The 27,880-nt window shown below is 45.1% G+C and overlaps 2 protein-coding genes across 3 annotated transcripts; both read right to left on the reverse strand.

Moving 5' to 3' along the window:
- Positions 1–11,320: 11,320 nt before the first annotated feature.
- On the reverse strand, positions 11,321–18,378 carry LOC129855566 (uncharacterized). 2 transcript variants are annotated; one of them, XM_055923362.1, is made up of 5 exons: positions 18,101–18,378; positions 17,012–17,443; positions 13,403–13,505; positions 12,924–13,031; positions 11,321–11,629 (listed from the first exon to the last, which is right to left on the reverse strand). In XM_055923362.1, the coding sequence occupies exons 1-5, from the start codon at positions 18,155–18,157 to the stop codon at positions 11,532–11,534; spliced, it is 798 nt and encodes a 265-aa protein (XP_055779337.1). In that variant the 5' UTR covers positions 18,158–18,378; the 3' UTR covers positions 11,321–11,531. The 2 variants fall into 2 exon arrangements, with proteins under 2 accessions (XP_055779337.1, XP_055779339.1); XM_055923364.1 differs by lacking the exon at positions 12,924–13,031 and having other exon boundaries at positions 11,322–11,629; positions 18,101–18,363.
- Positions 18,379–18,622: 244 nt separating this feature from the next.
- On the reverse strand, positions 18,623–26,459 carry isca1 (iron-sulfur cluster assembly 1). The gene is made up of 4 exons (XM_055923368.1): positions 26,330–26,459; positions 23,527–23,580; positions 22,438–22,543; positions 18,623–20,756 (listed from the first exon to the last, which is right to left on the reverse strand). The coding sequence occupies exons 1-4, from the start codon at positions 26,426–26,428 to the stop codon at positions 20,608–20,610; spliced, it is 408 nt and encodes a 135-aa protein (XP_055779343.1). The 5' UTR covers positions 26,429–26,459; the 3' UTR covers positions 18,623–20,607.
- Positions 26,460–27,880: the final 1,421 nt, after the last annotated feature.

The following is a 27,880-nucleotide window of genomic DNA, read 5'->3' on the forward strand; positions in this document are numbered from 1 at the left end:
TCTTCATGGTGCCGCTTGCTTGGTGGTGATGCAGACTCTTGGGCCTTTCAGAACAGGTGACAGATCATGTGACACTTAGATTGCACACAGGTGGACTTTATTTAATTAATTATGTGACTTTGAAGGTAATTGGTTGCACCAGATCTTATTTAGGGGCTTCGTAGTGTGACGACCCTCCCACTCTGTCTGCCGTATTCTCTCTTCGTTCTTGTTTCCTTATTAGGATGTCGGTGGGCGGAGTTGGGAAGGTCGTCAGCTACATGGGAAACACCTGGGCCAACTGTCATAGGATAAATGCACCACTTCCCCATTCATGGAGGAGACTCTCTCCAGTCAGACACAGACAGATTTTGGTTGTAGCCTGGTTGTGGTTATTTGGTTTGTTTGTGTCGGCACCCTTCAACACCCCTACTTATCACATGTGTACACGCAGCCACTCACCTACACTACTGACTACTGACTACACACACACCATTGTTAATTGTATTTACTTTACCTTAGTTAATAAATATAGGTTGTTATTCCTTATCTCCATGTGGTCTCCCTTTTGTTACGGGCTTTGAGCCGGTTCGTGACAAGTGGGGGTTCGTCCGGGATAATTGAACGTATTGGTTTGGGAGAACGTGGAGGTACGTGTTTGGTTTGCATATTTTGTTTGAGTTTGATAGGCCCAGTATTGGTTTGTTGTTTGGTTTGTGTGCTGCGTTGGAGAGAGTACATTGGTTAGTTTCCAGGGCCCTGCCCAGCCTGGAAACTCTTGTTCTACTTTCTGTTGGGAGGTGAGTAATCGGCTGTGTACCTCAGTGGGAGATGTGGGTAGGGTAGTGGAACTTGCTACCTGGAGCTATAGCCTTTTACCCCTGATAGGCTTAGCGACGTGTTTCCTTTTTGGAATATGTTGGGCATGGTTAATGTTTGTGTGGTGTCTGTGGACTGAGCAGTTGTCTCGGGGGCACATCCTGTGGCTTGGTGGAATCTGCCAGCGTGCTGGGGGGTTTATTTCCTTGCCAGCGGGCTACAGTGCGTAAATACCCACCGCAAATCCACATGAAGACTAGGGTTGAGTTAATGTAGGTTTTGGGGAAACCTGAAATCTCTCTTCTGTGGTGCACAGGGTGATTGTCATGTCTCTGGTTGTGGTCTGGTGTGCTCAGCAGAGGGGTTGAGCGATATTATTTACTAATGACTATGGCGTCTTATGTGGACGAGTTAATTTTGCTTTCCATCAGGATCTGTTAGAATGATGTACTGATGTTGAAGATATTTGAACATTATGATTGAAATTAGTTATTCTGTTATGTTGGGAAGTGACTGAATCATTGGGAAGTGACTGAATCATTGGGAAGGGACTGTGAATCATTGGGAAGGGACTGTGAATCGTTGGGAAGGGACTGTGAATCGTTGGGAAGGGACTGTGAATCGTTGGGAAGGGACTGTGAATCGTTGGGAAGGGACTGTGAATCGTTGGGAAGGGACTGTGAATCGTTGGGAAGGGACTGTGAATCGTTGGGAAGGGACTGTGAATCGTTGGGAAGGGACTGTGAATCGTTGGGAAGGGACTGTGAATCGTTGGGAAGGGACTGTGAAACGTTGGGAAGGGACTGTGAATCGTTGGGAAGGGACTGTGAATCGTTGGGAAGGGACTGTGAATCGTTGGGAAGGGACTGTGAATCGTTGGGAAGGGACTGTGAATCGTTGGGAAGGGACTGTGAATCGTTGGGAGTTAAATTAAGGACCTTGATGTTCTTTTCGTTGGAGTTTGTAGTTGATGTGGTCTCTCGTGCGCCCTGCTCCTGAATGTTTGTAATGTCAGGTTCTGTCTTTCCTGTCTATTCCCTCCTGGTCTTGTGTTCTTCTTTCCTCTTAAATGTTGCTTCCTATGCGCTGAGGTCTGGGGAGTCTTTCCTCTTAAAAGTTGCTTCCCGTGCACGTTACAGGTTGCTGAGGTCTGGGGAGGAGGAGGTTGGCTAGGGCAAATTGGAAGTGTGAACACGTAACCCCTCGTCAATTTGGGGACGCAGAGGCTGTGTCAATTTGGGGACGCAGAGGCTGTGTCAATTTGGGGACGCAGAGGCTGTGTCAATTTGGGGACGCAGGGGCCGGTATGTTGTTCCGGGGTCCTTGTTGGTCCCCGGTTTTATGGGGGGGAATGTGACGACCCTCCCACTCTGTCTGCCGTATTCTCTCTTTGTTCTTGTTTCCTTATTAGGATGCCGTAAAGGGTAGCGTGTAAATGGCAGCGGGTATTGGATAGAGGGTAGCGGTTAAAGTGTAGAGTGTAAAGCGCAGTGGGTAAAGGGTCGCTGTAGCGCGTAGCAGGTAAAGGGTAGAGGGAAGCGGGTAATAGGAGGCAGGTAAACAATAGCGGGTAAAGGAAAGAGGGTACAGGGTAAAAGGTAGCGGGTAATGTGTGAGAGGGTAGCGGGTAGAGTTTAAAGCATAGCGGGTAAAGGGTAAGAGTTAGAGGGTAGCGGGTAAAGGGTAGAAGGAAGCAGGTAAAGAGTAGTGGTTAGAGGGTAGCAGGTAAAGGGTAGAAGGAAGCAGGTAAAGAGTAGTGGTTAGAGGGTAGCAGGTAAAGGGTAGAAGGAAGCAGGTAAAGAGTAGTGGTTAGAGGGTAGCAGGTAAAGGGTAGAAGGAAGCAGGTAAAGAGTAGTGGTTAGAGGGTAGCAGGTAAAGGGTAGAAGGAAGCAGGTAAAGAGTAGTGGTTAGAGGGTAGCAGGTAAAGGGTAGAAGGAAGCAGGTAAAGAGTAGTGGTTAGAGGGTAGCAGGTAAAGGGTAGAAGGAAGCAGGTAAAGAGTAGTGGTTAGAGGGTAGCAGGTAAAGGGTAGAAGGAAGCAGGTAAAGAGTAGTGGTTAGAGGGTAGCAGGTAAAGGGAAGTGGGTAAAGGCTAGATATAGCAGGTAGCGGGTAAAAGGTAGAGGGTAGCGGGTAATGTGTAGAGGGTAGCGGGTAGAGTTTAAAGCATAGCGGGTAAAGGGTAAGAGTTAGAGGGTAGCGAGTAAAGGGTACCTGGTAGCGGGTAAAGGGTAGAAGGAAGCAGGTAAAGCGTAGTGATTAGAGGGTAGCAGGTAAAGGGAAGTGGGTAAAGGCTAGATGTAGCGGGTAAATGGTAGAGGGATTCGGGTAAAGGGAGGTGGGTAAATGGTAGCAGGTAAAGGGAATAAGGTAGAGGGTAGCAGATAAAAGGTAGACGTAGCGGGTAGAAGGTAAATGGTAGAGGGTAATGTGTAGCAGGTAAAGTGTAAAGGGTAGCGGGTAAAGGTTACTGGGTAAAAGGTAGAGTGTAGCGGGTAAAGTGTACAGGGTAAAGGTTACCGGGTAAAGGGTAAAGGGTAGAGTGTAGCGGGTAAAGGGTAGCGGGTAAAGGTTACTGGGTAAAGGGTAGCGGGTAAAGGTTACTGGGTAGAGTGTAAAGGGTAATGGGTAAAGTGTAAAGGGTAGCGGTTAAAAGGTAGAAGTAAAGGGCAGAGGCTAAAGTATATTACACTTTACATAGGAAACCAAGATGGCGTAGCAGTGTAGACGTGTTTTGTTTCGTCCTCTCATGTACGTTTGTATTTTTCGTATTTCTTGCATATATTAGAAAAAAAAATTCTATCTCTTTTAGATTTTTAATTCGATTATACCTTCCGGTAACCTACCTCACCCAATGTGATACGAAATCGCTATTATTTTTTAACTTTGGAACACATTCAAGAACCCCCAGTAGCTAACCAGCTACAAGCTATTTAGTCATTTTTAGCCGCTGCTAGCAGCTTTTACCTTCTGCACAGACACCAGCCCTGTTATTAGCCTGGATATTACTCACCAATTTACCAGCATCGGACTGTCTCTCGACAACAACGCCGGATTCCTGCCGTAATCCCTGAGCCACTACTTCTGATCCTCACAGCTAGCTTGCAGCTAGCGCAGCTAGCGCCACTGCCACGAAGCTAGCACCAGTTAGCAAACACAATTCTACAATTACAATCTCTCTTTCGCCATCGCCATCCGGCTTGGATTTTCTGTTGACACGACCACGTCTGGTCTGCAGACGAATACCCCATCCGCTGTGCCCTCAACCGGCCTCAGTCTGAGCAGACCCCCTCCGTCTGAGCAGACCACCCCCCCGGGCTACTAACTTTAAACGCCGCGTGCTAGCGTAGTGGCGGCTTCCCTGCTCTATCTACGGCTGCCCCCTGGACACTATGATCACTTGGCTACATAGCTGATGCCTGCCGGACTGTCCATTAATTCACGGTACTCCATTCTGTTTATTTGTGTTTTATCTGTCGGCTCTGTGTTTTAACTCAGGCTCTGTGTGTAGTTAATCCGACCCTCTCTGCCAAGTCGTCGCCATTTTTACCTGCTGTTGCTGTGTTAGCTGACTAGCTGCTGTTATCTCACCTGTTGTTTTAGCTAGCTCTCCCAATCAAGACCTGCAATCACTTTATGCCTTATTGTATGTCTCTCTCAAATATCAATATGCCTTGCATACTGTTGTTCAGGCTAGTTATCATTGTTTTGGTTTGCAATGGACCCCGTAGTTCCACTCTCCGTACCTCTGATACCTCCTTTGTCCCACCTCCCACACATGTGGTGACCTCACCCATTGAGAGCAGCATGTCCAGAGATTAAACCTCTCTTATCACCCAGTGCCTGGGCTTGCCTCTGCTGTACCCGTGCCCCACCATACCCCTGTCTGCACATTATGCCCAGAATCTATTCTACCACGCCCATAAATCTGCTCCTTTTATTCCTTGTCCCCAACGCTCTAGGCGACCAGTTTTGATAGCCTTTAGCCGCACCCTCATCCTACTACTCCTCTGTTCCTCGGGTGATGTGGACGTAAACCCAGGCCCTGCATGTCCCCAGGCACCCTCATTTGTTGACTTCTGTGATCGAAAAAGCCTTGGCCTCATGCATGTCAACATCAGAAGCCTCCTCCCTAAATTTGTCTTACTCACCGCTTTAGCACACTCTGCCAACCCTGATGTCCTTGCCGTGTCTGAATCCTGGCTTAGGAAGGCCACCAAAAATTCTGAGATTTCCATACACAACTATAACACTTTCCTTCAAGATAGAACTGCCAAAGGGGGAGGAGTTGCAATCTACTGCAGAGATAGCCTGCAAAGTTCTGTCATACTTTCCAGGTCTATGCCCAAACAGTTCGAACTTCTAATTTTAAAAATTAATCTCTCCAGAAATAAGTCTCTCACTGTTGCCGCCTGCTACCGCCCCCCCTCAGCACCCAGCTGTGCCCTGGACACCATCTGCGAATTGATCGCTCCCCATCTAGCTTCAGAGTTTGTTCTGTTAGGTGACCTAAACTGGGATATGCTTAACACCCCGGCAGTCCTACAATCTAAGCTAGATGCCCTCAATCTCACACAAATCATCAAGGAACCCACCAGGTACAACCCTAAATCCTTAAACATGGGCACCCTAATAGACATTATCCTGACCAACTTGCCCTCCAAATACACCTCTGCTGTCTTCAATCAAGATCTCAGCGATCACTGCCTCATTGCCTGTATCCGCTACGGGTCCGCGGTCAAACGACCACCCCTCATCACTCTCAAACACTCCCTAAAACACTTCTGCGAGCAGGCCTTTCTAATCGACCTGGCCCGGGTACTCTGGAAGGATATTGACCTCATCCCGTCAGTTGAGGATGCCTGGTCATTCTTTAAAAGTTACTTCCTCACCATATTAGACAAGCATGCTCCGTTCAAAAAAATGCAGAACTAAGAACAGATATAGCCCTTGGTTCACTCCAGACCTGACTGCCCTCGACCAGCACAAAAACATCCTGTGGCGAACTGCAATAGCATCGAAGAGCCCCCGCGATATGCAACTGTTCAGGGAAGTCAGGAACCAATACACGCAGTCAGTCAGGAAAGCAAAGGCCAGCTTTTTCAAGCAGAAATTTGCATCCTGTAGCTCTAACTCCAGAAAGTTCTGGGATACTGTAAAGTCCATGGAGAACAAGAGCACCTCCTCCCAGCTGCCCACTGCACTGAGGCTAGGTAACACGGTCACCACCGATAAATCCGTGATAATCGAAAAATTCAACAAGCATTTCTCAACGGCTGGCCATGCCTTCCTCCTGGCGACTCCAACCTTGGCAAACCCCCCCCCCCCCCCCCCCCCCCGCTACTCGCTCAAGCCACCCCAGTTCTCCTTTACCCAAATCCAGATAGCAGATGTTCTGAAAGAGCTGGAAAACCTGGACCCATACAAATCAGCTGGGCTTGACAATCTGGACCCCCTATTTCTGAAACTGTCCGCCGCCATTGTCGCACCCCCTATTACCAGCCTGTTCGACCTCTCCTTCGTATCATCTGAGATCCCCAAGGATTGGAAAGCTGCCGCGGTCATCCCCCTCTTCAAAGGGGGAGACACCCTGGACCCAAACTGTTACAGACCTATATCCATCCTGCCCTGCCTATCTAAGGTCTTCAAAAGCCAAGTCAACAAACAGATCACTGACCATCTCGAATCCCACCGTACCTTCTCCGCTGTGCAATCCGGTTTCCGAGCCGGTCACGGGTGCACCTCAGCCACGCTCAAGGTACTAAACGATATCATAACCGCCATCGATAAAAGACAGTACTGTGCAGCCGTCTTCATCGACCTGGCCAAGGCTTTCGACTCTGTCAATCACCATATTCTTATCGGCAGACTCAGTAGCCTCGGTTTTTCTAATGACTGCCTCGCCTGGTTCACCAACTACTTTGCAGACAGAGTTCAGTGTGTCAAATCGGAGGGCCTGTTGTCCGGACCTCTGGCAGTCTCTATGGGGGTACCACAGGGTTCAATTCTCGGGCCGACTCTTTTCTCTGTATATATCAATGATGTTGCTCTTGCTGCGGGCGATTCCCTGATCCACCTCTACGCAGACGACACCATTCTGTATACTTCTGGCCCTTCCTTGGACACTGTGCTATCTAACCTCCAAACGAGCTTCAATGTCATACAACACTCCTTCCGTGGCCTCCAACTGCTCTTAAACGCTAGTAAAACCAAATGCATGCTTTTCAACCATTCGCTGCCTGCACCCGCACGCCCGACTAGCATCACCACCCTGGACGGTTCCGACCTAGAATATGTGGACATCTATAAGTACCTAGGTGTCTGGCTAGACTGCAAACTCTCCTTCCAGACTCATACCAAACATCTCCAATCCAAAATCAAATCTAGTCGGCTTTCTATCTCGCAACAAAGCCTCCTTCACTCACGCTGCCAAACTTACCCTAGTAAAACTGACTATCCTACCGATCCTCGACTTTGGCGACGTCATCTACAAAATAGCTTCCAATACTCTACTCAGCAAACTGGATGCAGTTTATCACAGTGCCATCCGTTTTGTTACTAAAGCACCTTATACGACCCACCACTGCGACCTGTATGCCCTAGTCGGCTGGCCCTCGCTACATGTTCGTCGTCAGACCCACTGGCTCCAGGTCATCTACAAGGCTATGCTAGGTAAAGTGCCGCCTTATCTCAGTTCACTGGTCACGATCGCTACACCCACCCGTAGCACGCGCTCCAGCAGGTGTATCTCACTGATCATCCCTAAAGCCAAAACCTCATTTGGACGCCTTTCCTTCCAGTTCTCTGCTGCCTGCGACTGGAACGAATTGCAAAAATCTCTGAAGTTGGAGACTTTTATCTCCCTCAACAACTTTAAAAATCTGCTATCCGAGCAGCTAACCGATCGCTGCAGCTGTACATAGTCCATCTGTAAACTACCCACCCAATTTACCTACCTCACCCCCATACTGCTTTTATTTATTTACTTTTCTGCTCTTTTGCACACCAGTATCTCTACCTGCACATGATCATCTGATGATTTATCACTCCAGTGTTAATCTGCTAAATTGTAATTATTCGATTTATTGCCTACCTCATGCCTTTTGCCCACATTGTATATAGATTCTCTTTTTTCTACCATGTTATTGACTTGTTTATTGTTTACTCCATGTGTAACTCTGTGTTGTTGTCTGTTCACACTGCTATGCTTTATCTTGGCCAGGTCGCAGTTGCAAATGAGAACTTGTTCTCAACTAGACTACCTGGTTAAATAAAGGTGAAAAAAATAAAATAATAATAATAATATTGGGTAAAGGTTACAGGGTAGTGGGTAAAGGGTAGCGGGTAAAGGGTAGAGGGTTGTGGGTAAAGGTAATCGGGTAAATGGTAGAGGGTAGAGTGTTGAGTTTAAATGGTAGCGGTTATACGGTAGTGGGTAAAGGGTAGTGGTTAGAGGGCAGCGGGTAGAGGGTTGTGGGTAAAGAGAAGCGGGTGAAGGGAAGCTGGTAGTGGATAAAGGGTAGTGGGTAAAGGGTAATGGGTACGATTTAAAGGTTAGATGGTAGTCTGTAAAGGGTAGAGGGTAAAGGGTGAGAGGGTCAAGGGTAGCGGGCAGAGAGTAAAGGGTAGACTCACTAAACACAAATGCATCTTTTGCAAATAATGTCAGTTTTGGAGTGTCGGCGTGTCGGGGTGTCTGAGTGTGGGAGTGTGTCCCTTGCTAAACATTCTAAAAACAAGACAATGGTGCCGTCTGCTTTGCTTAATATAAGACATTTGAAATTATTTAAACTTTTACTTTTGATACTTAAGTATATTTTAGCAATTACATTTACTTTTGATACTTAAGTACATTTGAAGTCGGAAGTTTACATACACCTAAGCCAAATACATTTAAACTCCGTTTTGAACAATTCCTGACATTTAATCCTAGTAAAAATTCCCTGTCTTCGGTCATTAAGGATCACCACTTTATTTTAAGAATGTGAAATGTCAGAATAATTGTAGAGAATGATTTATTTCAGCTTTTATTTCTGTCATCACATTCTCAGGGGGTCAAGTTTACATACACTCAATTAGTATTTGGTAGCACTGCCTTTATATTGTTTAACTTGGGTGAAATGTTTTGGGTAGCCTTCCACAAGCTTCCCACAATAAATTAGGAGGAATGGGCCAAAATTCACCTGACAGAGCTGGTGTAACTGAGTCATGTTTGTAGGCCTCCTTGCTCGCACACTTTTTCAGTTCTGCCGACAAATTTCTATAGGATTGAGGTCAGGGCTTTGTAATGGCCACTCCAATACCTTGACTTTGTTGTCCTTAAGCCATTTGGAAGTATGCTTGGGTTCATTGTCCATTTGGAAGACCCATTTGCGACCAAGTTTTAACTTCCTGACTGATGTCTCGATACAATGCTTCAATATATCTAAATGACTTAAATGTAAATATCCACATAATTTCCCCTTCCTCATGATGCCATCTATTTTGTGAAGTGCACCAGTCCCTCCTGCAGCAAAGCACCCCCACAACATGATGCTGCCAGCCCCGTGCTTCACGGTTGGGATGGTGTTCTTCGGCTTGCAAGCCTCCCCCTTTTTCCTCCAAACATAACAATGGTCATTATGGCCAAAAAGTTGTATTTTTGTTTCATCAGACCAGAGGACATTTCTACAAAAAGTATGATCTTTGTCCCCATGTGCAGTTGCAAACTGTAGTCTGGCTTTTTTTATGGCGGTTTTGGAGCAGTGGCTTCTTCCTTGCTGAGCGGCCTTTCAGGTTATGTCGATATAGGACTCATTTTACTGTGGATATAGACACTTTTGTACCTGTTTCCTCCAGCATCTTCACAAGGTCCTTTGCTGTTGTTCTGGGATTGATTTGCACATTTCGCACCAAAGTACATCCATCTCTAGGAGACAGAACGCGTCTCCTTCCTGAGCGGTATGACGGCTGCGTGGTCCCATGATGTTTATACTTGTGTACTATTGTTTGTACAGATAAACGTGGTACCTTCAGGCATTTTGAAATTTTATCCCAAGGGTGAACCAGACTTGTGGAGGTCTACAATTTGTTTTCAGAGGTCTTGGCTGATTTCTTTTGATTTTCCCATGATGTCAAGCAAAGAGGCACTGAGTTTGAAGGTAGGCTTTGAAATACATCCACAGGTACACCTTCAATTGACTCAAATTATGTCAATTAGCCTATCAGAAGCTTCTAAAGCCATTACATAATTTTCTGGAATTTTACAAGCTGTTTAAAAGCACAGTCAACTTAGTGTATGTAAAATCATGACCCACTGGATACAGTAAAGTATAAGTGAAATAATCTGTCTGTAAACAATTGTTGGAAAAATGACTTGTGTCATGCACAAAGTAGATGTCCTAACCGACTTGCCAAAACTATAGTTTGTTAACAAGAAATTTGTGGAGTGGTTGAAAAACTAGTTTTAATGAATCCAACCTAAGTGTATGTAAACTTCTGACTTACACTTCAACTGTATATTTAAAATCAAATTCTTTTAGACATTTACTCAAGTTGTATTTTACTGGGTGAGTAACTTTCTATTAGGAATCTATACTTAAAAAGCTGTTATTAAGGCAAAAGGGTGGCTACTTTGAAGAATCTCAAATATAAAATATATTTTGATTTGTTTAACCTTTTTTTTGGTTACTTCATGATTCCGTGTGTTATTTCATAGTAGAAAATAGTAAAAATAAAGAAACCCTTGAATGAGTAGGTGTTCTAAAATGTTTGACCCGTAGTGTACATCCTGTTTGCAACTAAAGTAATACTGCAACAAAATGTGGCTAAGCAATTCACCTTTTGTCCATAAAGGGCACGTATTGGTATATAGGTAAAATAAATAAGCAGACTGACTATCCCATTGAGCATTGTGAAGTTATTAATTACACTTTGGATGGTGTGTCAGTACACCCAGTCACTACAAAGATACAGGCGTCCTTCCTAACTCAGTTGCTGGAGAGGAAGGAAACCGCTCAGTGATTTCACCATGAGGCCAATGGTGACTTTAAAACAGTTACAGAGTTTATTGGCTGTGATAGGAGAAAACTGTGGATGGATCAAGGACATTGTAGTTACTCCACAATACTAACCTAAACGACAGAGTTAAAATAATACTTACACTTGAGACATGACTCTGCCGTTGTGCTGTAGAAGTTGTGAATTTTGTCTCTTGTATAATACATTCTATACATGAGTTTATACTGGATTAAGCATCCATTTTCCTTAACTGTAATTTTGTTTGTTATGTTCCAACACTCCCTTAATCATGTTTACCAATACTGATACCTGTTACGTGTGGGTCCTGTCTAATTCTTTCTGCAAGTGGTTCAATTGCCAGTGCAAACAGATGAGGGGAGAGGGGACATCCCTGTCTTGTGCCCCTTTTCTAAAGCAATGTCATCAGATAATGTATATTTAAATCAGATCATGTATATTTGCGCTTTAGGACATTTACATAATATTTTTATTAAATGTATTCCAGGTAGGGTTGTGGGGGGGGGGGGGGAGCAAAGGAGGGAGGCGTGGTGGGGGAGCAGAGGAGGGAGGCGTGGTGGGGTAGCAGAGGGAGGTGGTGGGGGAACAGAGGAGGGAGGCGTGGTGGGGGAGCAGAGGAGGGAGGCATGGTGGGGGAGCAGAGGAGGGAGGTGTTGTGGGAGGTGAGTTTGAGGCTGACGGTGTATAAAGTCCTGGAGAGGTTGTCATGGTCACCCCGCTCAAAGGTCGCGACCCCTGCTGGACGTCCACAGGATCCCCTTGAACAACTTCCTCTGCAGGTCCCTCAGGTCCTCAAAGTAATGCACGCTAGTCACACCTGGAACACAGTACATTGATTGGTTGGTTGGTTGATTGACATTCATACAGTGTCTTCAGAAAGTAGGTCACACCCCTTGACTTATTCCACATCTTGCTGCGTTACAGCCTGATTTCAAAATGGATTCAATAGCTCATCGTATCTTGTTATTGATACCTTGTCTTGTTTTGAGTGGCACAACGGTCTAGAGCACTGCATCTCAGTGCAAGAGGCGTCACTACAGTACCTGGTTCGAATCCAGGCTGTATCACATCTGGCCATGATTGGGAGTCCCATAGGGTGGCGCACAATCGGCCCAGCGTCGTCATTGTAAATAAAGTAGGGGTAGGCCATCATTGTAAATAAGAATCTGTTCTTAACTGACTTGCCTAGTTAAAAGGTTAAATACAATTTTAAAAAGTTTTGACTGATGTCTATCATTCACAAGCTAGCTAACCATCAACTAACAATTTATTTGAGAGACAACAAGTGCTCATTGTGCATCTGTTTTGCCCCATAGTTGCGCACACGTCAGTTTTGTTGCTAAACAACCAACCCGTCTGTAGGTTCTGTTGCTAAACAACCAACCCGTCTGTAGGTTGTGTTGCTAAACAACCAACCCGTCTGTAGGTTGTGTTGCTAAACAACCAACCCGTCTGTAGGTTGTGTTGCTAAACAACCAACCCGTCTCTAGGTTGTGTTGCTAAACAACCAACCCGTCTCTAGGTTGTGTTGCTAAACAACCAACCCGTCTGTAGGTCTGTTAATAAAGTGCTGCTCTACCTTCTTATGGACAGAGATCTCGTCATCTTAGCTACTGTTGTATCAATATGTTTTAACCATGACAGTTTACAATCTAGGGTTACTCCAAGCAGTTGCTCCAAGCAGACACCCGCTCATACCCCACAAGACATGCCACCAGGGGTCTGTTTAAACTACTAGCACACAGCTCAGTCACCCGTTCATACCCCACAAGACATGCCACCAGGGGTCTGTTTAAACTACTAGCACATAGCTCAGTCACCCATTCATACCCCACAAGACTTGCCACCAGGGGTCTGTTTAAACTACTAGCACATAGCTCAGTCACCCATTCATACCCCACAAGACATGCCACCAGGGGTCTCTTCACAGTCCCCAAGTCCACAACAGACTCTGGGAAACACACAGTACTACATAGAGCCATGACTACATGGAACTCTATTCCACATCAAGTAACTCATGCAAGCATTTAAAAAATATATATATTTAAAAAACTAAAACTGCACGTTATGGAACTGTGAGGAGACAACACATGAACTTTATACACACGTACAGTGGGGAGAACAAGTATTTGATACACTGCCGATTTTGGAGGAGTGGGCCAAAATCCCTGCTGCAGTGTGTGCAAACCTGGTCAAGAACTGCAGGAAACGTATGATCTCTGTAATTGCAAACAAAGTACCAAATATTAAGTTCTGCTTTTCTGATGTATCAAATACTTATGTCATGCAATAAAATGCAAATGAATGACTTAAAAATCATACAATGTGATTTTCTGGATTTTTGTTTTAGATTCCGTCTCTCACAGTTGAAGTGTACCTATGATATAAAAATTACAGACCTCTACATGCTTTGTAAGTAGGAAAACCTGCTAAATCGGCAGTGTGTCAAATACTTGTTCTCCCCACTGTATATATGGTGGTATTATACATGTCATTTAGATACAGTATGCGGTGGTGTAATGTGTGTACAATGGCAGGAAATACACTTTCAAAACAACAACATTTAAACCCCAGGGGAAACACTGCTTACCAGGTTCTATCAACATACGTTGTGGTGCTACTGCTGTATCATTGGTCCAGGCAGCAGGTCTCTGGCTCGACCACTCCTTCACCCCCAGGATGTCTGGACACACCTGAATTGATTGATTGCATTTATTTGAGAATTTTAAAAGTAGAAGGCTGGTCCTTCCTGGAGACAGCGAGGGAGTTAAGGGTACCAGGTTATAGCCCAGGAGTTAAGGGTACCAGGTTATAGCCCAGGAGTTAAGGGTACCAGGTTATAGCCCAGGAGTTAAGGGTACCAGGTTATAGCCCAGGAGTTAAGGGTACCAGGTTATAGCCCAGGAGTTAATGGTACCAGGTTATAGCCCAGGAGTTAATGGTACCAGGTTATAGCCCAGGAGTTAAGGGTACCAGGTTATAGCCCAGGGCACCAGGTTATAGCCCAGGAGTTAAGGGTACCAGGTTATAGCCCAGGAGTTAAGGGTACCAGGTTATAGCCCAGGAGTTAAGGGTACCAGGTTATAGCCCAGGGTACCAGGTTATAGCCCAGGAGTTAAGGGTGCCAGGTTATAGCCCAGGAGTTAATGGTACCAGGTTATAGCCCAGGAGTTAAGGGTACCAGGTTATAGCCCAGGAGTTAAGGGTACCAGGTTATAGCCCAGGGTACCAGGTTATAGCCCAGGAGTTAAGGGTACCAGGGTATAGCCCAGGAGTTAAGGGTACCAGGTTATAGCCCAGGAGTTAAGGGTACCAGGTTATAGCCCAGGAGTTAAGGGTACCAGGTTATAGCCCAGGAGTTAAGGGTACCAGGTTATAGCCCAGGAGTTAAGGGTACCAGGTTATAGCCCAGGAGTTAATGGTACCAGGTTATAGCCTAGGAGTTAAGGGTACCAGGTTATAGCCCAGGAGTTAAGGGTACCAGGTTATAGCCCAGGGTACCAGGTTATAGCCCAGGAGTTAAGGGTACCAGGTTATAGCCCAGGAGTTAAGGGTACCAGGTTATAGCCCAGGAGTTAAGGGTACCAGGTTATAGCCCAGGAGTTAAGGGTACCAGGTTATAGCCCAGGAGTTAAGGGTACCAGGTTATAGCCCAGGAGTTGATCTGGTAAAAGAGGTGAAGGAGGAGCATAGAACAGTAATCCGCTCGGGCATGTTGTCAACAAGGCAACAAGGCATTGTGCATCGTCCAGAAACATTATCCCTAAAATATGTTACAATTTTCAAAATCATTTTAATTGGGAAATCAGATCAAGTCTTTTTTTCTCTCCATCAACAGCAATCACACAAAAACAAAATCCTACTCATTACTCCACGTGATTAACCCACATCACTTTGGTATTGAGCTGAGTTCGCCGGCAGCCAAAGCGGGGCACCTAGCTCCACACGGGAAAGGCCTGGGTATTAATCAACACTTAAGCCTGCCGCATGCTCATTGGCGACCCGTCATTCAGTTTTGAGCCCCACATTGTTTGCTAAATAAAAATGAAATACATTTTTGTGGGGGCGGTTGCCTGTTTTGCATGTTATTTTGGCATTAATACTTGTCAGTTAGCAAACAATGTAAAAAAATAAAATAAATGTATTTAGTTAATAAAGCCTCCATACAAACATGGTCTCTTTATTGCTTTCTTGAGTAAGGCAGCTCCAAAATGTAGGTGTTTCAGCCTAGCTCAGTGCTTTCTGTGGTGGTGGGGCAGCCAGTGGAAAATAAAGTGTAGGGGTTGGTAATGTTCTCTAGTTGCGTCGTGATTGGCTCAGTGTTCTGTCACTCGTGGGGAAACCGTCACTGCCAAGTATAAGGGTAGAGTTTCTAAAATTCAAGCACATTGGGTGCTGCCATAGACTTACATTAGAAGTGCCCATCCAAGAAAGCTCAAGGTCATTGGCAACAGATAAAATGAGGTCAAATCACGTTATATCTACGGTAGCTTTGATTGGAATGATCATGTCAACTTTTATACTTCAAAATCTTAGCTAGCAGTCATCATCATGAATCAAGTCGACAATCTACTGGCAAATCCTTTTTATTCCTTGTCATATGAAGAGAAATGCTCATCGGCCATTGGACATAAACATTACACAAGCTGGAAATCGCAAATTCAACATTGAGTGGTTTGGAAGGAAACTAACTACAAGCATTGCAAAGCAATCACTAGCCTGCTATTCAGCCTGCCTTTTTCTAGAGCTACGACCTGAAATTCACTGACATCACGATTCGACTTTGTTGTGTAGTAAGCTGTTAGTAGCCCATTTGCCTCACCCCAATAGTTTGGTCAATTTACACCTCTTAAATGTAGCCTACTGTTCTGACTTGGTGGTGCACATGTAGCCTATAGCCTATTTTACAGAAATGTAATTATCGAATATTGTAAGAGCTTTCATGGATTGCTTATATGCCCCCTTTATTTATCCTACGGTTCTGACTTGGTGTACAGGGAGAACACTAAGAATTATGTCGTTGTACATGAACAAATAGTTATATTGACTACGTCCGTCCTAGCTCGCTCATTAATGTCTTAATCGAAATTACGGATTGCCTCTTATCTGCTTGTCGTCCCCTTATGCCATAGTTTGTACATCTCAATTGTCAGAAACAACATTTGTTTAAGCAAGTCAGCCATATTTATTTTTTAAAGGCAGTAAATGAGGTTGAATTAACTGTTTCGCTGCCAGATAAGGCTCCGCTGATAGCCAGGTGTAGCAGTGGTAAGGTATTGTGAATCTGCTGTTGGGACAGCTTTATAAAGGCCTTAACAGTTTGTGGGCACCGTTTGTCACCGTTATAGTGCAATTCGTGTATTGCTTAGTGTTGTGTTGTGGCTTTGCTGGCATGCACCCCCCATCAAGATGTATATGTTCAAACTACCACTGTGTCTGCCTCTCAGTCAAACTGCCACTGTGTCTGCCTCTCAGTCAAACTACCACTGTGTCTGCCTCTCAGTCAAACTGCCTCTCAGTCAAACTGCCACTGTGTCTGCCTCTCAGTCAAACTACCACTGTGTCTGCCTCTCAGTCAAACTGCCTCTCAGTCAAACTGCCACTGTGTCTGCCTCTCAGTCAAACTGCCTCTCAGTCAAAATGCCTCTCAGTCAAACTGCCTCTCAGTCAAAATGCCTCTCAGTCAAACTACCACTGTGTCTGCCTCTCAGTCAAACTGCCTCTCAGTCAAACTACCACTGTGCCTGCCTCTCAGTCAAACTACCTCTGTGCCTGCCTCTCAGTCAAACTACCTCTGTGTCTGCCTCTCAGTCAAACTACCTCTGTGTCTGCCTCTCAGTCAAACTGCCTCTCAGTCAAACTGCCACTGTCTGCCTCTCAGTCAAACTGCCTCTCAGTCAAACTACCACTGTGTCTGCCTCTCAGTCAAACATTTATTAAAAAATGTCTTGATTTACCTTAGACTCATTCAAACTATTTTAAGGAAGTGTATACTGGATATGTTGTTGCTACGACGTCTCAAGAGGGACAAACAATAATATGGCCGCTAAGGTTTTTTCAGTGATGCGAGGTACAGACATTCCCTTCGCCTAGTCGAGTTCTGCTAGGAACAAACCCTTAACCTGGGGCAGACTCGGGGCATAAATCAACGCTAACCCGGTTTCACCCAGAGCAATTATAGAATCCCCTCATTACATACCTCACCCCTCTGGAACAGATCCCTCACCAATGACAGCGAATCACAGCCCTTCGCAGTCTCCCGTGCCGCAAGATAGGGTAGGAAAAACAAATCAGGGGAAACCAGGCTGGGTCTCTCTCTCCCTGGTTGGCTGATATTGGTGGAGGCGGGAGCAGTGGTGTGTCCCGGGGCGTTGGGGGCAGGCCTAGGGTTAAGGGCTAGGGTGGGGGTTGAGGCGGAGAAGGGCGTGGCTTGTCTCTGGTGGTACCATTTCCGACACTGGGTGTCTGAGAGTCTCGTGATGCATTCTGGGAGTTGGGCCTTGGAGCGGGTGGTGGCGGTCGTTTCTCGAACCGCGGGGAGGGTGAAGGAGGGGAGGAGGCTGACGTTACGGGGGAGGGGCCCATTAGGAGGTGTGGTTCTCACAACCAGTTGGGTCAGCAGCTCAGAGATCTGAAACAGGGGTATATTCATTAGATTCCTCTGCAAAACGTTTTGCAAGAGACTGTATGCGGTTTACTCCAGGAAGCAAACGACGTGAAACGGAGAGGGACCTACGCGGATGTTTCCATTAGAAACTCATGTTTTTATTGAAAAACATTTTCCATTTGGAGTAAACAGTTTATATTGGAACATTTTTGCACCAGACCAAACGTTTTACAATGGAATTTACTAATGAATAACCACAGGGTTATTTTCATTAGTTGAAACCTCAGTGAAACGTTTTGCAACGGAAAACAATGTTTGGTCCCGTTTGGTTGCTGCTGAATACACCCCAGGATGAGCCATGATGATGGAACACGTTAACCCTGGACTGTTTTACCGTCTCAATTAATGAACGGTCAAGTTCCTCCAGAAGCAACATCTGACAACTCCTGTATAGGTTAGCATTAGCTAACCACACGATATATAGCAAGCGGATGCCCGACTGCAGTCGATGACGTGCACACAAATATTGTTTGACGCAATACAAAGCCTGCTCATCTAGTCAAGCAGGAACTTGACTATTGTTTCATGCAGCGTCATGATTTGACTTCGTTTTTTTTCCCCTTCTCTTCCCCGAGTTTCCAGTTGAATAAATTACATTGACATAATTCTATGGTTACCTACCTTAAACCCATACGAATCTCTGTGTTCACGCCCTCTCTTCCTCCGTCGGTTTCCCATGATTCATCTCAGTAGTGACTCGGCGGAACATTTAAAAACATCCCATACAGTAAACCCACTGACTCCGCTAACTGCACTGCAGGTGATGTCATCATAACAAGAAGCGGAAGCGTCACTTCTGATGTAATAGCGGCCTGAAGTGACGACGTCCTTTGGGATCAGAAAAGGGGACAGTTGATTGATTCTAGTCAGTCTGTCCATCTACCTAGACTAGTGGATACATTACAGTGACAGATACTTGAATAATTGGCTAGAAATCCTTGTTTCGTAACATTTCCAGAGGACAAAAAAAAAAAAATCTAGCTAACCATCAGTCACTTCACAACAGAAATCTAACCAAAACTTCAAAATAAAAATCACTCGTCACAACAGAAATGATCATTCGCTTCACAACACAACCCTTAGTAATCCATTCAAATGTTTTACTGAGACAGAAACAGTAGAAATGACAAGGAGACTAATCCACTGATTTAAATTCTATTTATTCTAGTCGACGCGTCACCAACTGTACACTAGTTACATATCTGTAGTATTCACAGCACAAAGCCTATATAGCAATACACTGAGTGGACAAAACATTAAGGACACCTGCTCTTTCCATGACAGACTGACCAGGTAAATCCAGGTGAAAGCTATGATCCCTTATTAACGTCACCTGTTAAATCCACTTCAAATCAGTGTAGATGAAGGGGAGGAGACAGGTTAAAGAAGGACTTTTAAGCATTGAGACTGTGAATGGGCAACACAAAACATATAAGCGCCTTTGAACGGGGTATGGTAGTAGGTGCCAGGCGCACCGGTTTGTGTCAAGAACTGCAACGCTGCTGGGTTTTTCACCCTCAACAGTTTCCTGTGTGTATCAAGAATGGTCCACCACCCAAATGACATCCAGCCAACTTGACACAACTGTAGGAAGCATTGGAGTCAACATGGACCAGCATCCCTGTGGAACACTTTCAACACCTTGTAGAGTCCATGACCCGACAAATTGAGGCTGTTCTGAAGGAAAAAGGGGGTGCAGATCAATATTAGGAAGGTGTTCTTAATGTTTTGTCCTAATGTTTTGTTCATTATTTATAGGCCTATATACACACACTCTTATAGGCCTATACACACACACATATATATATACACACCACCAATCAAAAATCTTAGAACACCTACTCATTCAAGGGTTTTTCTTTATTTTCTACCTTGTAGAATAGTAGTGAAGACATCAAAACTATGAAATAACACATATGGAATCATCTAGTAACCATAAAAAGTGTTAAACAAATCAAAATATATTTTATATTTCAGATTCTTCAAAATAGCCACCCTTTGCCTTGATGACAGCTTTGCACACTCTTGGCACCGCTGAGCCACTTGGGAGGCCCCAGCCAATGAAGAAAATTGACTACTTTAAAATTGAGATAGCATGGGCAGCACTATTGAGGCACTCACAGACCTCCAGCCCTCTCTTAGGAAACCATGTCATGCTGCTTCCTCGACTTGTCTACAGTCGGTGACTTTAGCATTACCCATCAAACACGCCCAACACGTCATGTGACTATATTCAACCTACAGGTAACTACCAAAATAATGGAAACACTGGCGTAAATTAGGGATAAAGTAAATTGAAAGCAGGTGCTCCCACACAGGTTTGGTTCCTGAGTTAATTCAGGAATTAACATCCCATCATGCTTAGGGGTATGTATACAAATTTTGGGTGGGCCATTAGTTTCCTGCCCTGTGGATGGCAGTGGTCACAGAATGGTGTGATGAGCATGAAAACGACGGCCATGGCATATATGGTTTACGTCTCAGTCACCAGATCTCAACCCAATTCAACACTTTACGGGGAGATTCTGGAGCGGCGCCTGAGACGGCGTTTTCCACCACCGTCCACAAAAAAAAACACCAAAACGATGGAATTTCTCGTGGAAGAACGGTCTCCTCATCCCTCCAATAGAGTTCCAGACACTTGTAGAATTCATGCCAAGATGCACTGAAGCAGTTCTGGAGGCCCAACGCACCATTGAGACACTATATGTTGGTGTTTCCTTTACTTTGGCAGCTCTCCAAGTATCTCAGGTACTGTTTCTATGGTTACTGCCAGAACCACATGCATGTCTACGTAACAAGGTTTCAGGGGGCTCAGCATGTCACAGCCCAGTGTTAAGATATTAGCCCTACAAGTACACCATCACAAGACCCACAGCAACACAACTCATTCCGTAGCAGCACAGAAACATCCCATGTCTGTCTCAGAGAACTTCACACCACGTCTCACTCCTCCTCTCACGTTGTGTCCATCAGGCCTTTATTCACTTCACTCACAGGCCTCCAGGAAGGGAAGGGAAGTGTGAGAGGGTTGGGAGATGTATGTGTGGGGTTTATGGGTGGTAAGTATGGGTGCGAGGATGACGTTTGGCTGTGTAGGGAGGCCAGGTCCCCAGCAGGAAGCCCTTTCACATGTTAAAGCTCTCTCCACAACCGCAGGTGCCCTTGATGTTGGGGTTGTTGAAGACAAACTCACTGGACAGCTTGGACTCCACGAAGTCCATCTCGGTCCCCAGCAGAGTGAGCTGGGCCTTCTTCTCTATAAATACACGCACACCTGCAGGAGAGGACTAATAATTATTAGGGCTGTCAACGTTAATGTGTGACATTATTAAATGCTGTAAGTTATTTTTGGCGCCGTTAATCCGTTTCTCCATTTCTTCACTGCATGGACCCTTAGGCGCACGCGTTTCCTCAGACCTTTTTAAATGCAACACGCGTTTCCTCAAAGACCTTTTTAAATGCAACACAACACACTCTGCTGTGCCTGTCCCAAGGTTTCCGTTAGGAAAATGTGGCGCCGGACATGAGGCCTCCTGAAACCATTGATCAGAGAGAGGAGTAGAGGCCTCCTGAAACCATTGATCAGAGAGAGGAGTAGAGGCCTCCTGAAACCATTGATCAGAGAGAGGAGTAGAGGCCTCCTGAAACCATTGATCAGAGAGAGGAGTAGAGGCCTCCTGAAACCATTGATCAGAGAGAGGAGTAGAGGCCTCCTGAAACCATTGATCAGAGAGAGGAGTAGAGGCCTCCTGAAACCATTGATCAGAGAGAGGAGTAGAGGCCTCCTGAAACCATTGATCAGAGAGAGGAGTAGAGGCCTCCTGAAACCATTGATCAGAGAGAGGAGTAGAGGCCTCCTGAAACCATTGATCAGAGAGAGGAGTAGAGGCCTCCTGAAACCATTGATCAGAGAGAGGAGTAGAGGCCTCCTGAAACCATTGATCAGAGAGAGGAGTAGAGGCCTCCTGAAACCATTGATCAGAGAGAGGAGTAGAGGCCTCCTGAAACCATTGATCAGAGAGAGGAGTAGAGGCCTCCTGAAACCATTGATCAGAGAGAGGAGTAGAGGCCTCCTGAAACCATTGATCAGAGAGAGGAGTAGAGGCCTCCTGAAACCATTGATCAGAGAGAGGAGTAGAGGCCTCCTGAAACCATTGATCAGAGAGAGGAGTAGAGGCCTCCTGAAACCATTGATCAGAGAGAGGAGTAGAGGCCTCCTGAAACCATTGATCAGAGAGAGGAGTAGAGGCCTCCTGAAACCATTGATCAGAGAGAGGAGTAGAGGCCTCCTGAAACCATTGATCAGAGAGAGGAGTAGAGGCCTCCTGAAACCATTGATCAGAGAGAGGAGTAGAGGCCTCCTGAAACCATTGATCAGAGAGAGGAGTAGAGGCCTCCTGAAACCATTGATCAGAGGGAGGAGTAGAGGCCTCCTGAAACCATTGATCAGAGGGAGGAGTAGAGGCCTCCTGAAACCATTGATCAGAGGGAGGAGTAGAGGCCTCCTGAAACCATTGATCAGAGGGAGGAGAGGCCTCCTGAAACCATTGATCAGAGGGAGGAGAGGCCTCCTGAAACCATTGATCAGAGGGAGGAGAGGCCTCCTGACAATCAAAGCCTAGTTTGTCTGTAACTCAATACACTGCTTTTTAAAATGGAAAAATATTTTACAGCAACATTAGGCACGCACTGAGACATTGTAACATTACAGTAAAACCACAACTCAGTATTTTACAGCAATAATAATAAATCACGTATCATGTTAAGGAGAACATTTCAACATAATGTTGGGGATTTCATTTAGATTGTAGATGTATTATTATATTATTATTATTACTTCATCTGACAAGATGAGGACACCTCAACATGTTTTCTAAGTGGTCCAACGGGGACGTAAGTCTAAACATTAGGATAACGTTGGGATAACGTCATTTAGGATAATGGCGTTTGCTCACCGTCCTGCAGCACTTCCTCATCAGCCTGATCCTTCTGCTTGGTGAAGTCCAGAGTGTAGGTCATACCGTTACAGCCTCGCGTCCTCACACCCACCTTCAGACCAAGCTAGACACAACACAACCACCATCATACCACTACCCATAACCCCTCACACCCACCTTCAGACCAAGCTAGACACAACACAACCACCATCATACCACTACCCATAACCCCTCACACCCACCTTCAGACCAAGCTAGACACAACACAACCACCATCATACCACTACCCATAACCCCTCACACCCACCCTCAGACCAAGCTAGACACAACCACCATCATACCACTACCCATAACCCCTCACACCCACCTTCAGACCAAGCTAGACACAACACAACCACCATCATACCACTACCCATAACCCCTCACACCCACCTTCAGACCAAGCTAGACACAACACAACCACCATCATACCACTACCCATAACCCCTCACACCCACCCTCAGACCAAGCTAGACACAACACAACCACCATACCACTACCCATAACCCCTCACACCCACCCTCAGACCAAGCTAGACACAACCACCATCATACCACTACCCATAACCCCTCACACCCACCTTCAGACCAAGCTAGACACAACACAACCACCATCATACCACTACCCATAACCCCTCACACCCACCTTCAGACCAAGCTAGACACAACCACCATCATACCACTACCCATAACCCCTCACACCCACCTTCAGACCAAGCTAGACACAACACAACCACCATCATACCACTACCCATAACCCCTCACACCCACCTTCAGACCAAGCTAGACACAACACAACCACCATCATACCACTACCCATAACCCCTCACACCCACCTTCAGACCAAGCTAGACACAACACAACCACCATCATACCACTACCCATAACCCCTCACACCCACCCTCAGACCAAGCTAGACACAACACAACCACCATCATACCACTACCCATAACCCCTCACACCCACCCTCAGACCAATGTGAACACAGTGCTAGGCCGGAACAAAAGCGTGCTCTCAAAGACGTCTCCAGGAGCAGAGAAGGAGACTCCTGGGTTGGAGGGATACTCACGTATTCTGGTTTATCCTCCAGCAAGCTCCTGATCCTATTCACAGCAGATGGAGTCTGGAAGAGAGACCAGAGGGGTTGACCACACAGTCCATTTACAGTATCATACGCACAATCATCCTACGGCAACTCTAGGAATCTCTGATACCAGATATAAATATGACTATTCGGAGACTTCAAATCCTTGCATCCCATTGTAGTATCGTCACACCAACACCACTGTCACACCAACACCACTGTCACACCAACAACACAGAACAAAAATATACAATGTAACATGCAACAAATTCATTGATTTTACTGAGTTACAGTTCATGAGGAAATCAGTCAATTTAAATAAATAAATAAATAGGGCCCTAATCTCTGGATTTCACATGACTGGGAATACAGAAATACATCTGATGGTCACAGATCCATTAAAAAAAAAATGTAGGGGCTTGGATCAGAAACCCAGTCAGTATCTGGTGTGACCACCATTTGCCTCATGCAGCACGACACATCTCCTTCACACTGAGGGCCTTGCGTTATCATGCTGAAACATGAGTTGATGGCGGTGGCTGAATGGCACGGCAATGGACCTCAGGACCTCGTCACGGTATCTCTGTGCATTCAAATTGCCTTCGATGAAATGCAATTGTGTTGGTTGTCTGTAGCTTATGCCTGCCCCAAACATAACCCTACAATGGGGCACTCTGTTCACAACGTTGACATCAGCAAACCACTCGCCCACATGATGCCATACACATCTGCAATCTGCCCGGTTACAGTTTAAACCGGGATTCATCCATGAGGAGTACACTTCTCCAGCGTGTCAGTGGCCATCGAAGGTGAGCATTTGCCCACTGAAGCCGGTTACGACGCTGAACTGCAGTCAGGTCAAGACCCTGGTGAGGACAACGAGCATGCAGATGAGCTTCCCTGAGACAGTTTTTGTAGAAATTCTTTGGTTGTGCAAACACACAGTTTCATCAGCTGTCCGGGTGGATGGTCTCAGATGATCCCGCAGGTGAAGAAGCCGGATGTGGAGGTCCTGGGCTGGTGTGGTTAGATGTGGTCTGCGGTTGAGGCCAGTTGGACGTACTGCCAAATTCTCAAACGTCGTTGGAGGTGGCTTATGGTTGAGAAATTAACGTGTTCTGACTACAATTCTGGTGGACATTCCAGCAGGTCAATTGCACACTCCCTCAAAACTTGAGACATATGTGGCATTGTGTTGTGGGGGGGAAAAAAGTCCCCAGCACAAGGTGCACCTGTGTAATGATCATGCCCTTCAATCAGCTTCTTGATATGCAACACCTGTTTGGTGGATGGATTATCTTGGCAAAGGCTCACTAACAGGGATGTACACACACTTGTGCACAACATTTGAGAGAAATAAGCTTTTTGTTGTTATGGAACATTTCTGGGATCTTGTATTTCAGCTCCATGAAACCAAAACTTGACAAGATGCGTTTATATTTTTGTTTACTATAATGTTTACTAGTAGTAGAGAGGACCAGAACAGTAGGGCTATAACGTTACTGTTACACCAAACACACCTCATTTCTAATGACATTTTAGGATGGTTAGCTGAAGCAGAAGTCACATTTTCGTTCTCAAGCGGCAAAACTCTGAGCGCACCGCTAGGCAGAATATATGCGTTGATTGAAACAAAACACAAGAAAAGGCTAGTTGTTTAACACCATCTACGAAATGTAAGTTATTTAGGAAGACCTAAATGCATATTCCCATTAAATGGATTGAGATCAGATAATTGACATGGATATTCAGTTGGGACGTTTTACCAGTAAAATGTAAAGAATGAGTATTCACGATGAGTGATGGACTATTTTGGAAATTAGGTAGCCTGTGCCTAACTTGATGTTTGATGGTATTAAAAATAGAAAATGTTATTGAGACAATGTGTAGCTTAGGCAGACGTTGCAATTTAAATGCGTATTCAATTGGCTACATCTGTCGCGACAAACTCAGATAATTGTGACATTTACATTATTTGGACACCTAACAGCTCTACAACAAGTAGGTAATAAAGGATTGCAGGCCTATGATCTCATATAATTACAATTCCATTCTAAGTTGTTAATGTTTTGACGTATTATCGCTTAACCATGTTGTTTTCAATGTTATGTCAACTCGCCAGTGGGACTGGGCTATCCAGCAGCAACTGCAGTGAGCCGAGTTACTTAATCACAATGTCACACAGGCCTTTATCTTCAAACCGTGCCTGCACAGTTGACGTTGACAAGCTGGCTAACATTTTATGTAAGAAACTGTGCTGCTCCCCCCCTCATCGGACCCGGAACTAACTTGCTGTGTCACTGGACATGAGTGACAAACGTCCTTACGTAGCTACTATAGTTAGATAAAAACTAGTGTGTATTTCTAATCATTTGCTCGCTAGCTAGCGATATTAGCACACTAGTTATTGTTACCTAGTTAAAACACAGTTCTTAAATCACCAATACACTCATTTTTGAAAAGCCCCAATCCGAAATTTAGCAAGGATTTAGCGGATTAAAACAGCAAGTAGTGCGGGCGGACTGGAACTCCGAAGCTATCAAAAACGACATTTCATGGGTGCTGAATAGTCGGTCATCAACTCCATTGTAAATCGTTAAACTTAATCGGCATACTAGGATTATGAGAATTTAATTGACACATGAGTGCGACCAAAAACGACGACATAGCTATATTACATGACAGCTAGCTCGCTTTCTGTAACTTCGGAGCCAACAGCTTAACAATATTCACCGACACTTCATTGTTTGGAGAGAAAATGATATAATGTAATATTTTACACACTTACCAGCGTTAAAGCCGCTCTTGTGGCTAATATCTTTCTTTTACTGACTGCTCGGACGGTCGCCCTAGCCACCATGGAGGCAGACATGTTCGGTAATGACATATCTAAGCCACAGATGATGGAACAATGACACAGATATTTGACTGGTTGTATAAATGTGAAGTATCCGGTGGGCGTTTCCCCCCACTACCAAATATGGTAGGTAGAGGAAGCCCACTGGCACACAGTAGGAGATGAAACGAGATGGATTTTTGTCCGACATTTTCTCGTCAATTAAACATTTAAATTCAATACAGTTCAGTTTCCCCAAAAAACTAGAATCTGTTATTAACAGTGGACACATTTTTGTAGACTTTGCCCTTTGCAAAGGTTGTACAAAATCGCGCTGTTTAGGAGTGGAAAGGTAAATTGCATTACTGCTCACTTCACAGAGTAGGCGTTCTCCAACGGAAAGATGTAGATGTTTACAAGAATGCGCCACTAGCAGTGCTTGGCTCTGCCCACCACCTTGCTTGTTCTGCCCACTATGACTCATTTATTCCAATTGGAAATGATAAACTGTGGTCTATCTTGGTTTACTTATAAAAATCTTTATTAAAGCCTTAGCTACAGAACATATTTATGTAAACGAACATGAAAACACTGGTGTGCGCATGAGCGGGAAACATCCAACAAAGCGGTTTAGCAAACGGATCCAAAATAGGGTGACTTATTGAATGACAGGCGATTGAGCCAACAGAAATCCAGGGAGGTTACGACACTGTATGACACCTTCAAAAATGTGTGCAACGCAACAAATAAATTCATTAGGCAGGCTAGATCACTGAGGTGTATATAATAAGAACTTGATACTGAGTCCAAGATTACCTTGAAAACAACGGAACGGGCAGGTCATCTACTCACGCATGCCCTATACCGTCTATATCCGGGTTGGCAGAGTTTCTAAACCCAGAGGCGCAACATAGAGAAACTTCCGGGAAATGTTGCGAGACAGCCAGACCAGCCCAGGGTTTGAGAAGTCAATGAGGGAAGTGGACAATTCTTCATGAATTTTCTCGAAATCTAAAGGGACAACCTAGATTTGAGACAATGTTTTAGGTCAATGTCTTACGTTACTCCAACATCGTGAGAGTGACAAACTTTCACGAGGTTTGAATGAAATTACTTGTTCAACTACTTAAGACATTGGCTCAAATCTAGGTTGTACATTTTAGATTTCAAGAAAATGTAAAACTATGGAAGACCTTTTTACTTCTCAAAACCCCGGCCTGGTCTGTTTCGCAAGCGTTCTCGGAGGTCTCGGAGATGTTTCTCCCCTGGGTTTAGAAACTCTGTGCTAGCCAGGGTTGCCAGGTGAAGCAAGTATTTCTAGTACAATGACTACAATGACTATTTTTTTTAGCATGTTTTACCTGTAGCTTAATCTGACTGTTACATCAATCTAATGGGTTTTACCTGAAGCCTAATCTGACTGTTACATCAATCTAATGTGTTTTACCTGTAGCCTAATCTGACTGTTACATCAATCTAATGTGTTTTACCTGTAGCCTAATC

This window comes from Salvelinus fontinalis, chromosome 5 (genome assembly GCF_029448725.1).
Source record: "Salvelinus fontinalis isolate EN_2023a chromosome 5, ASM2944872v1, whole genome shotgun sequence".
In the NCBI taxonomy this organism is placed as follows: domain Eukaryota; kingdom Metazoa; phylum Chordata; class Actinopteri; order Salmoniformes; family Salmonidae; genus Salvelinus; species Salvelinus fontinalis.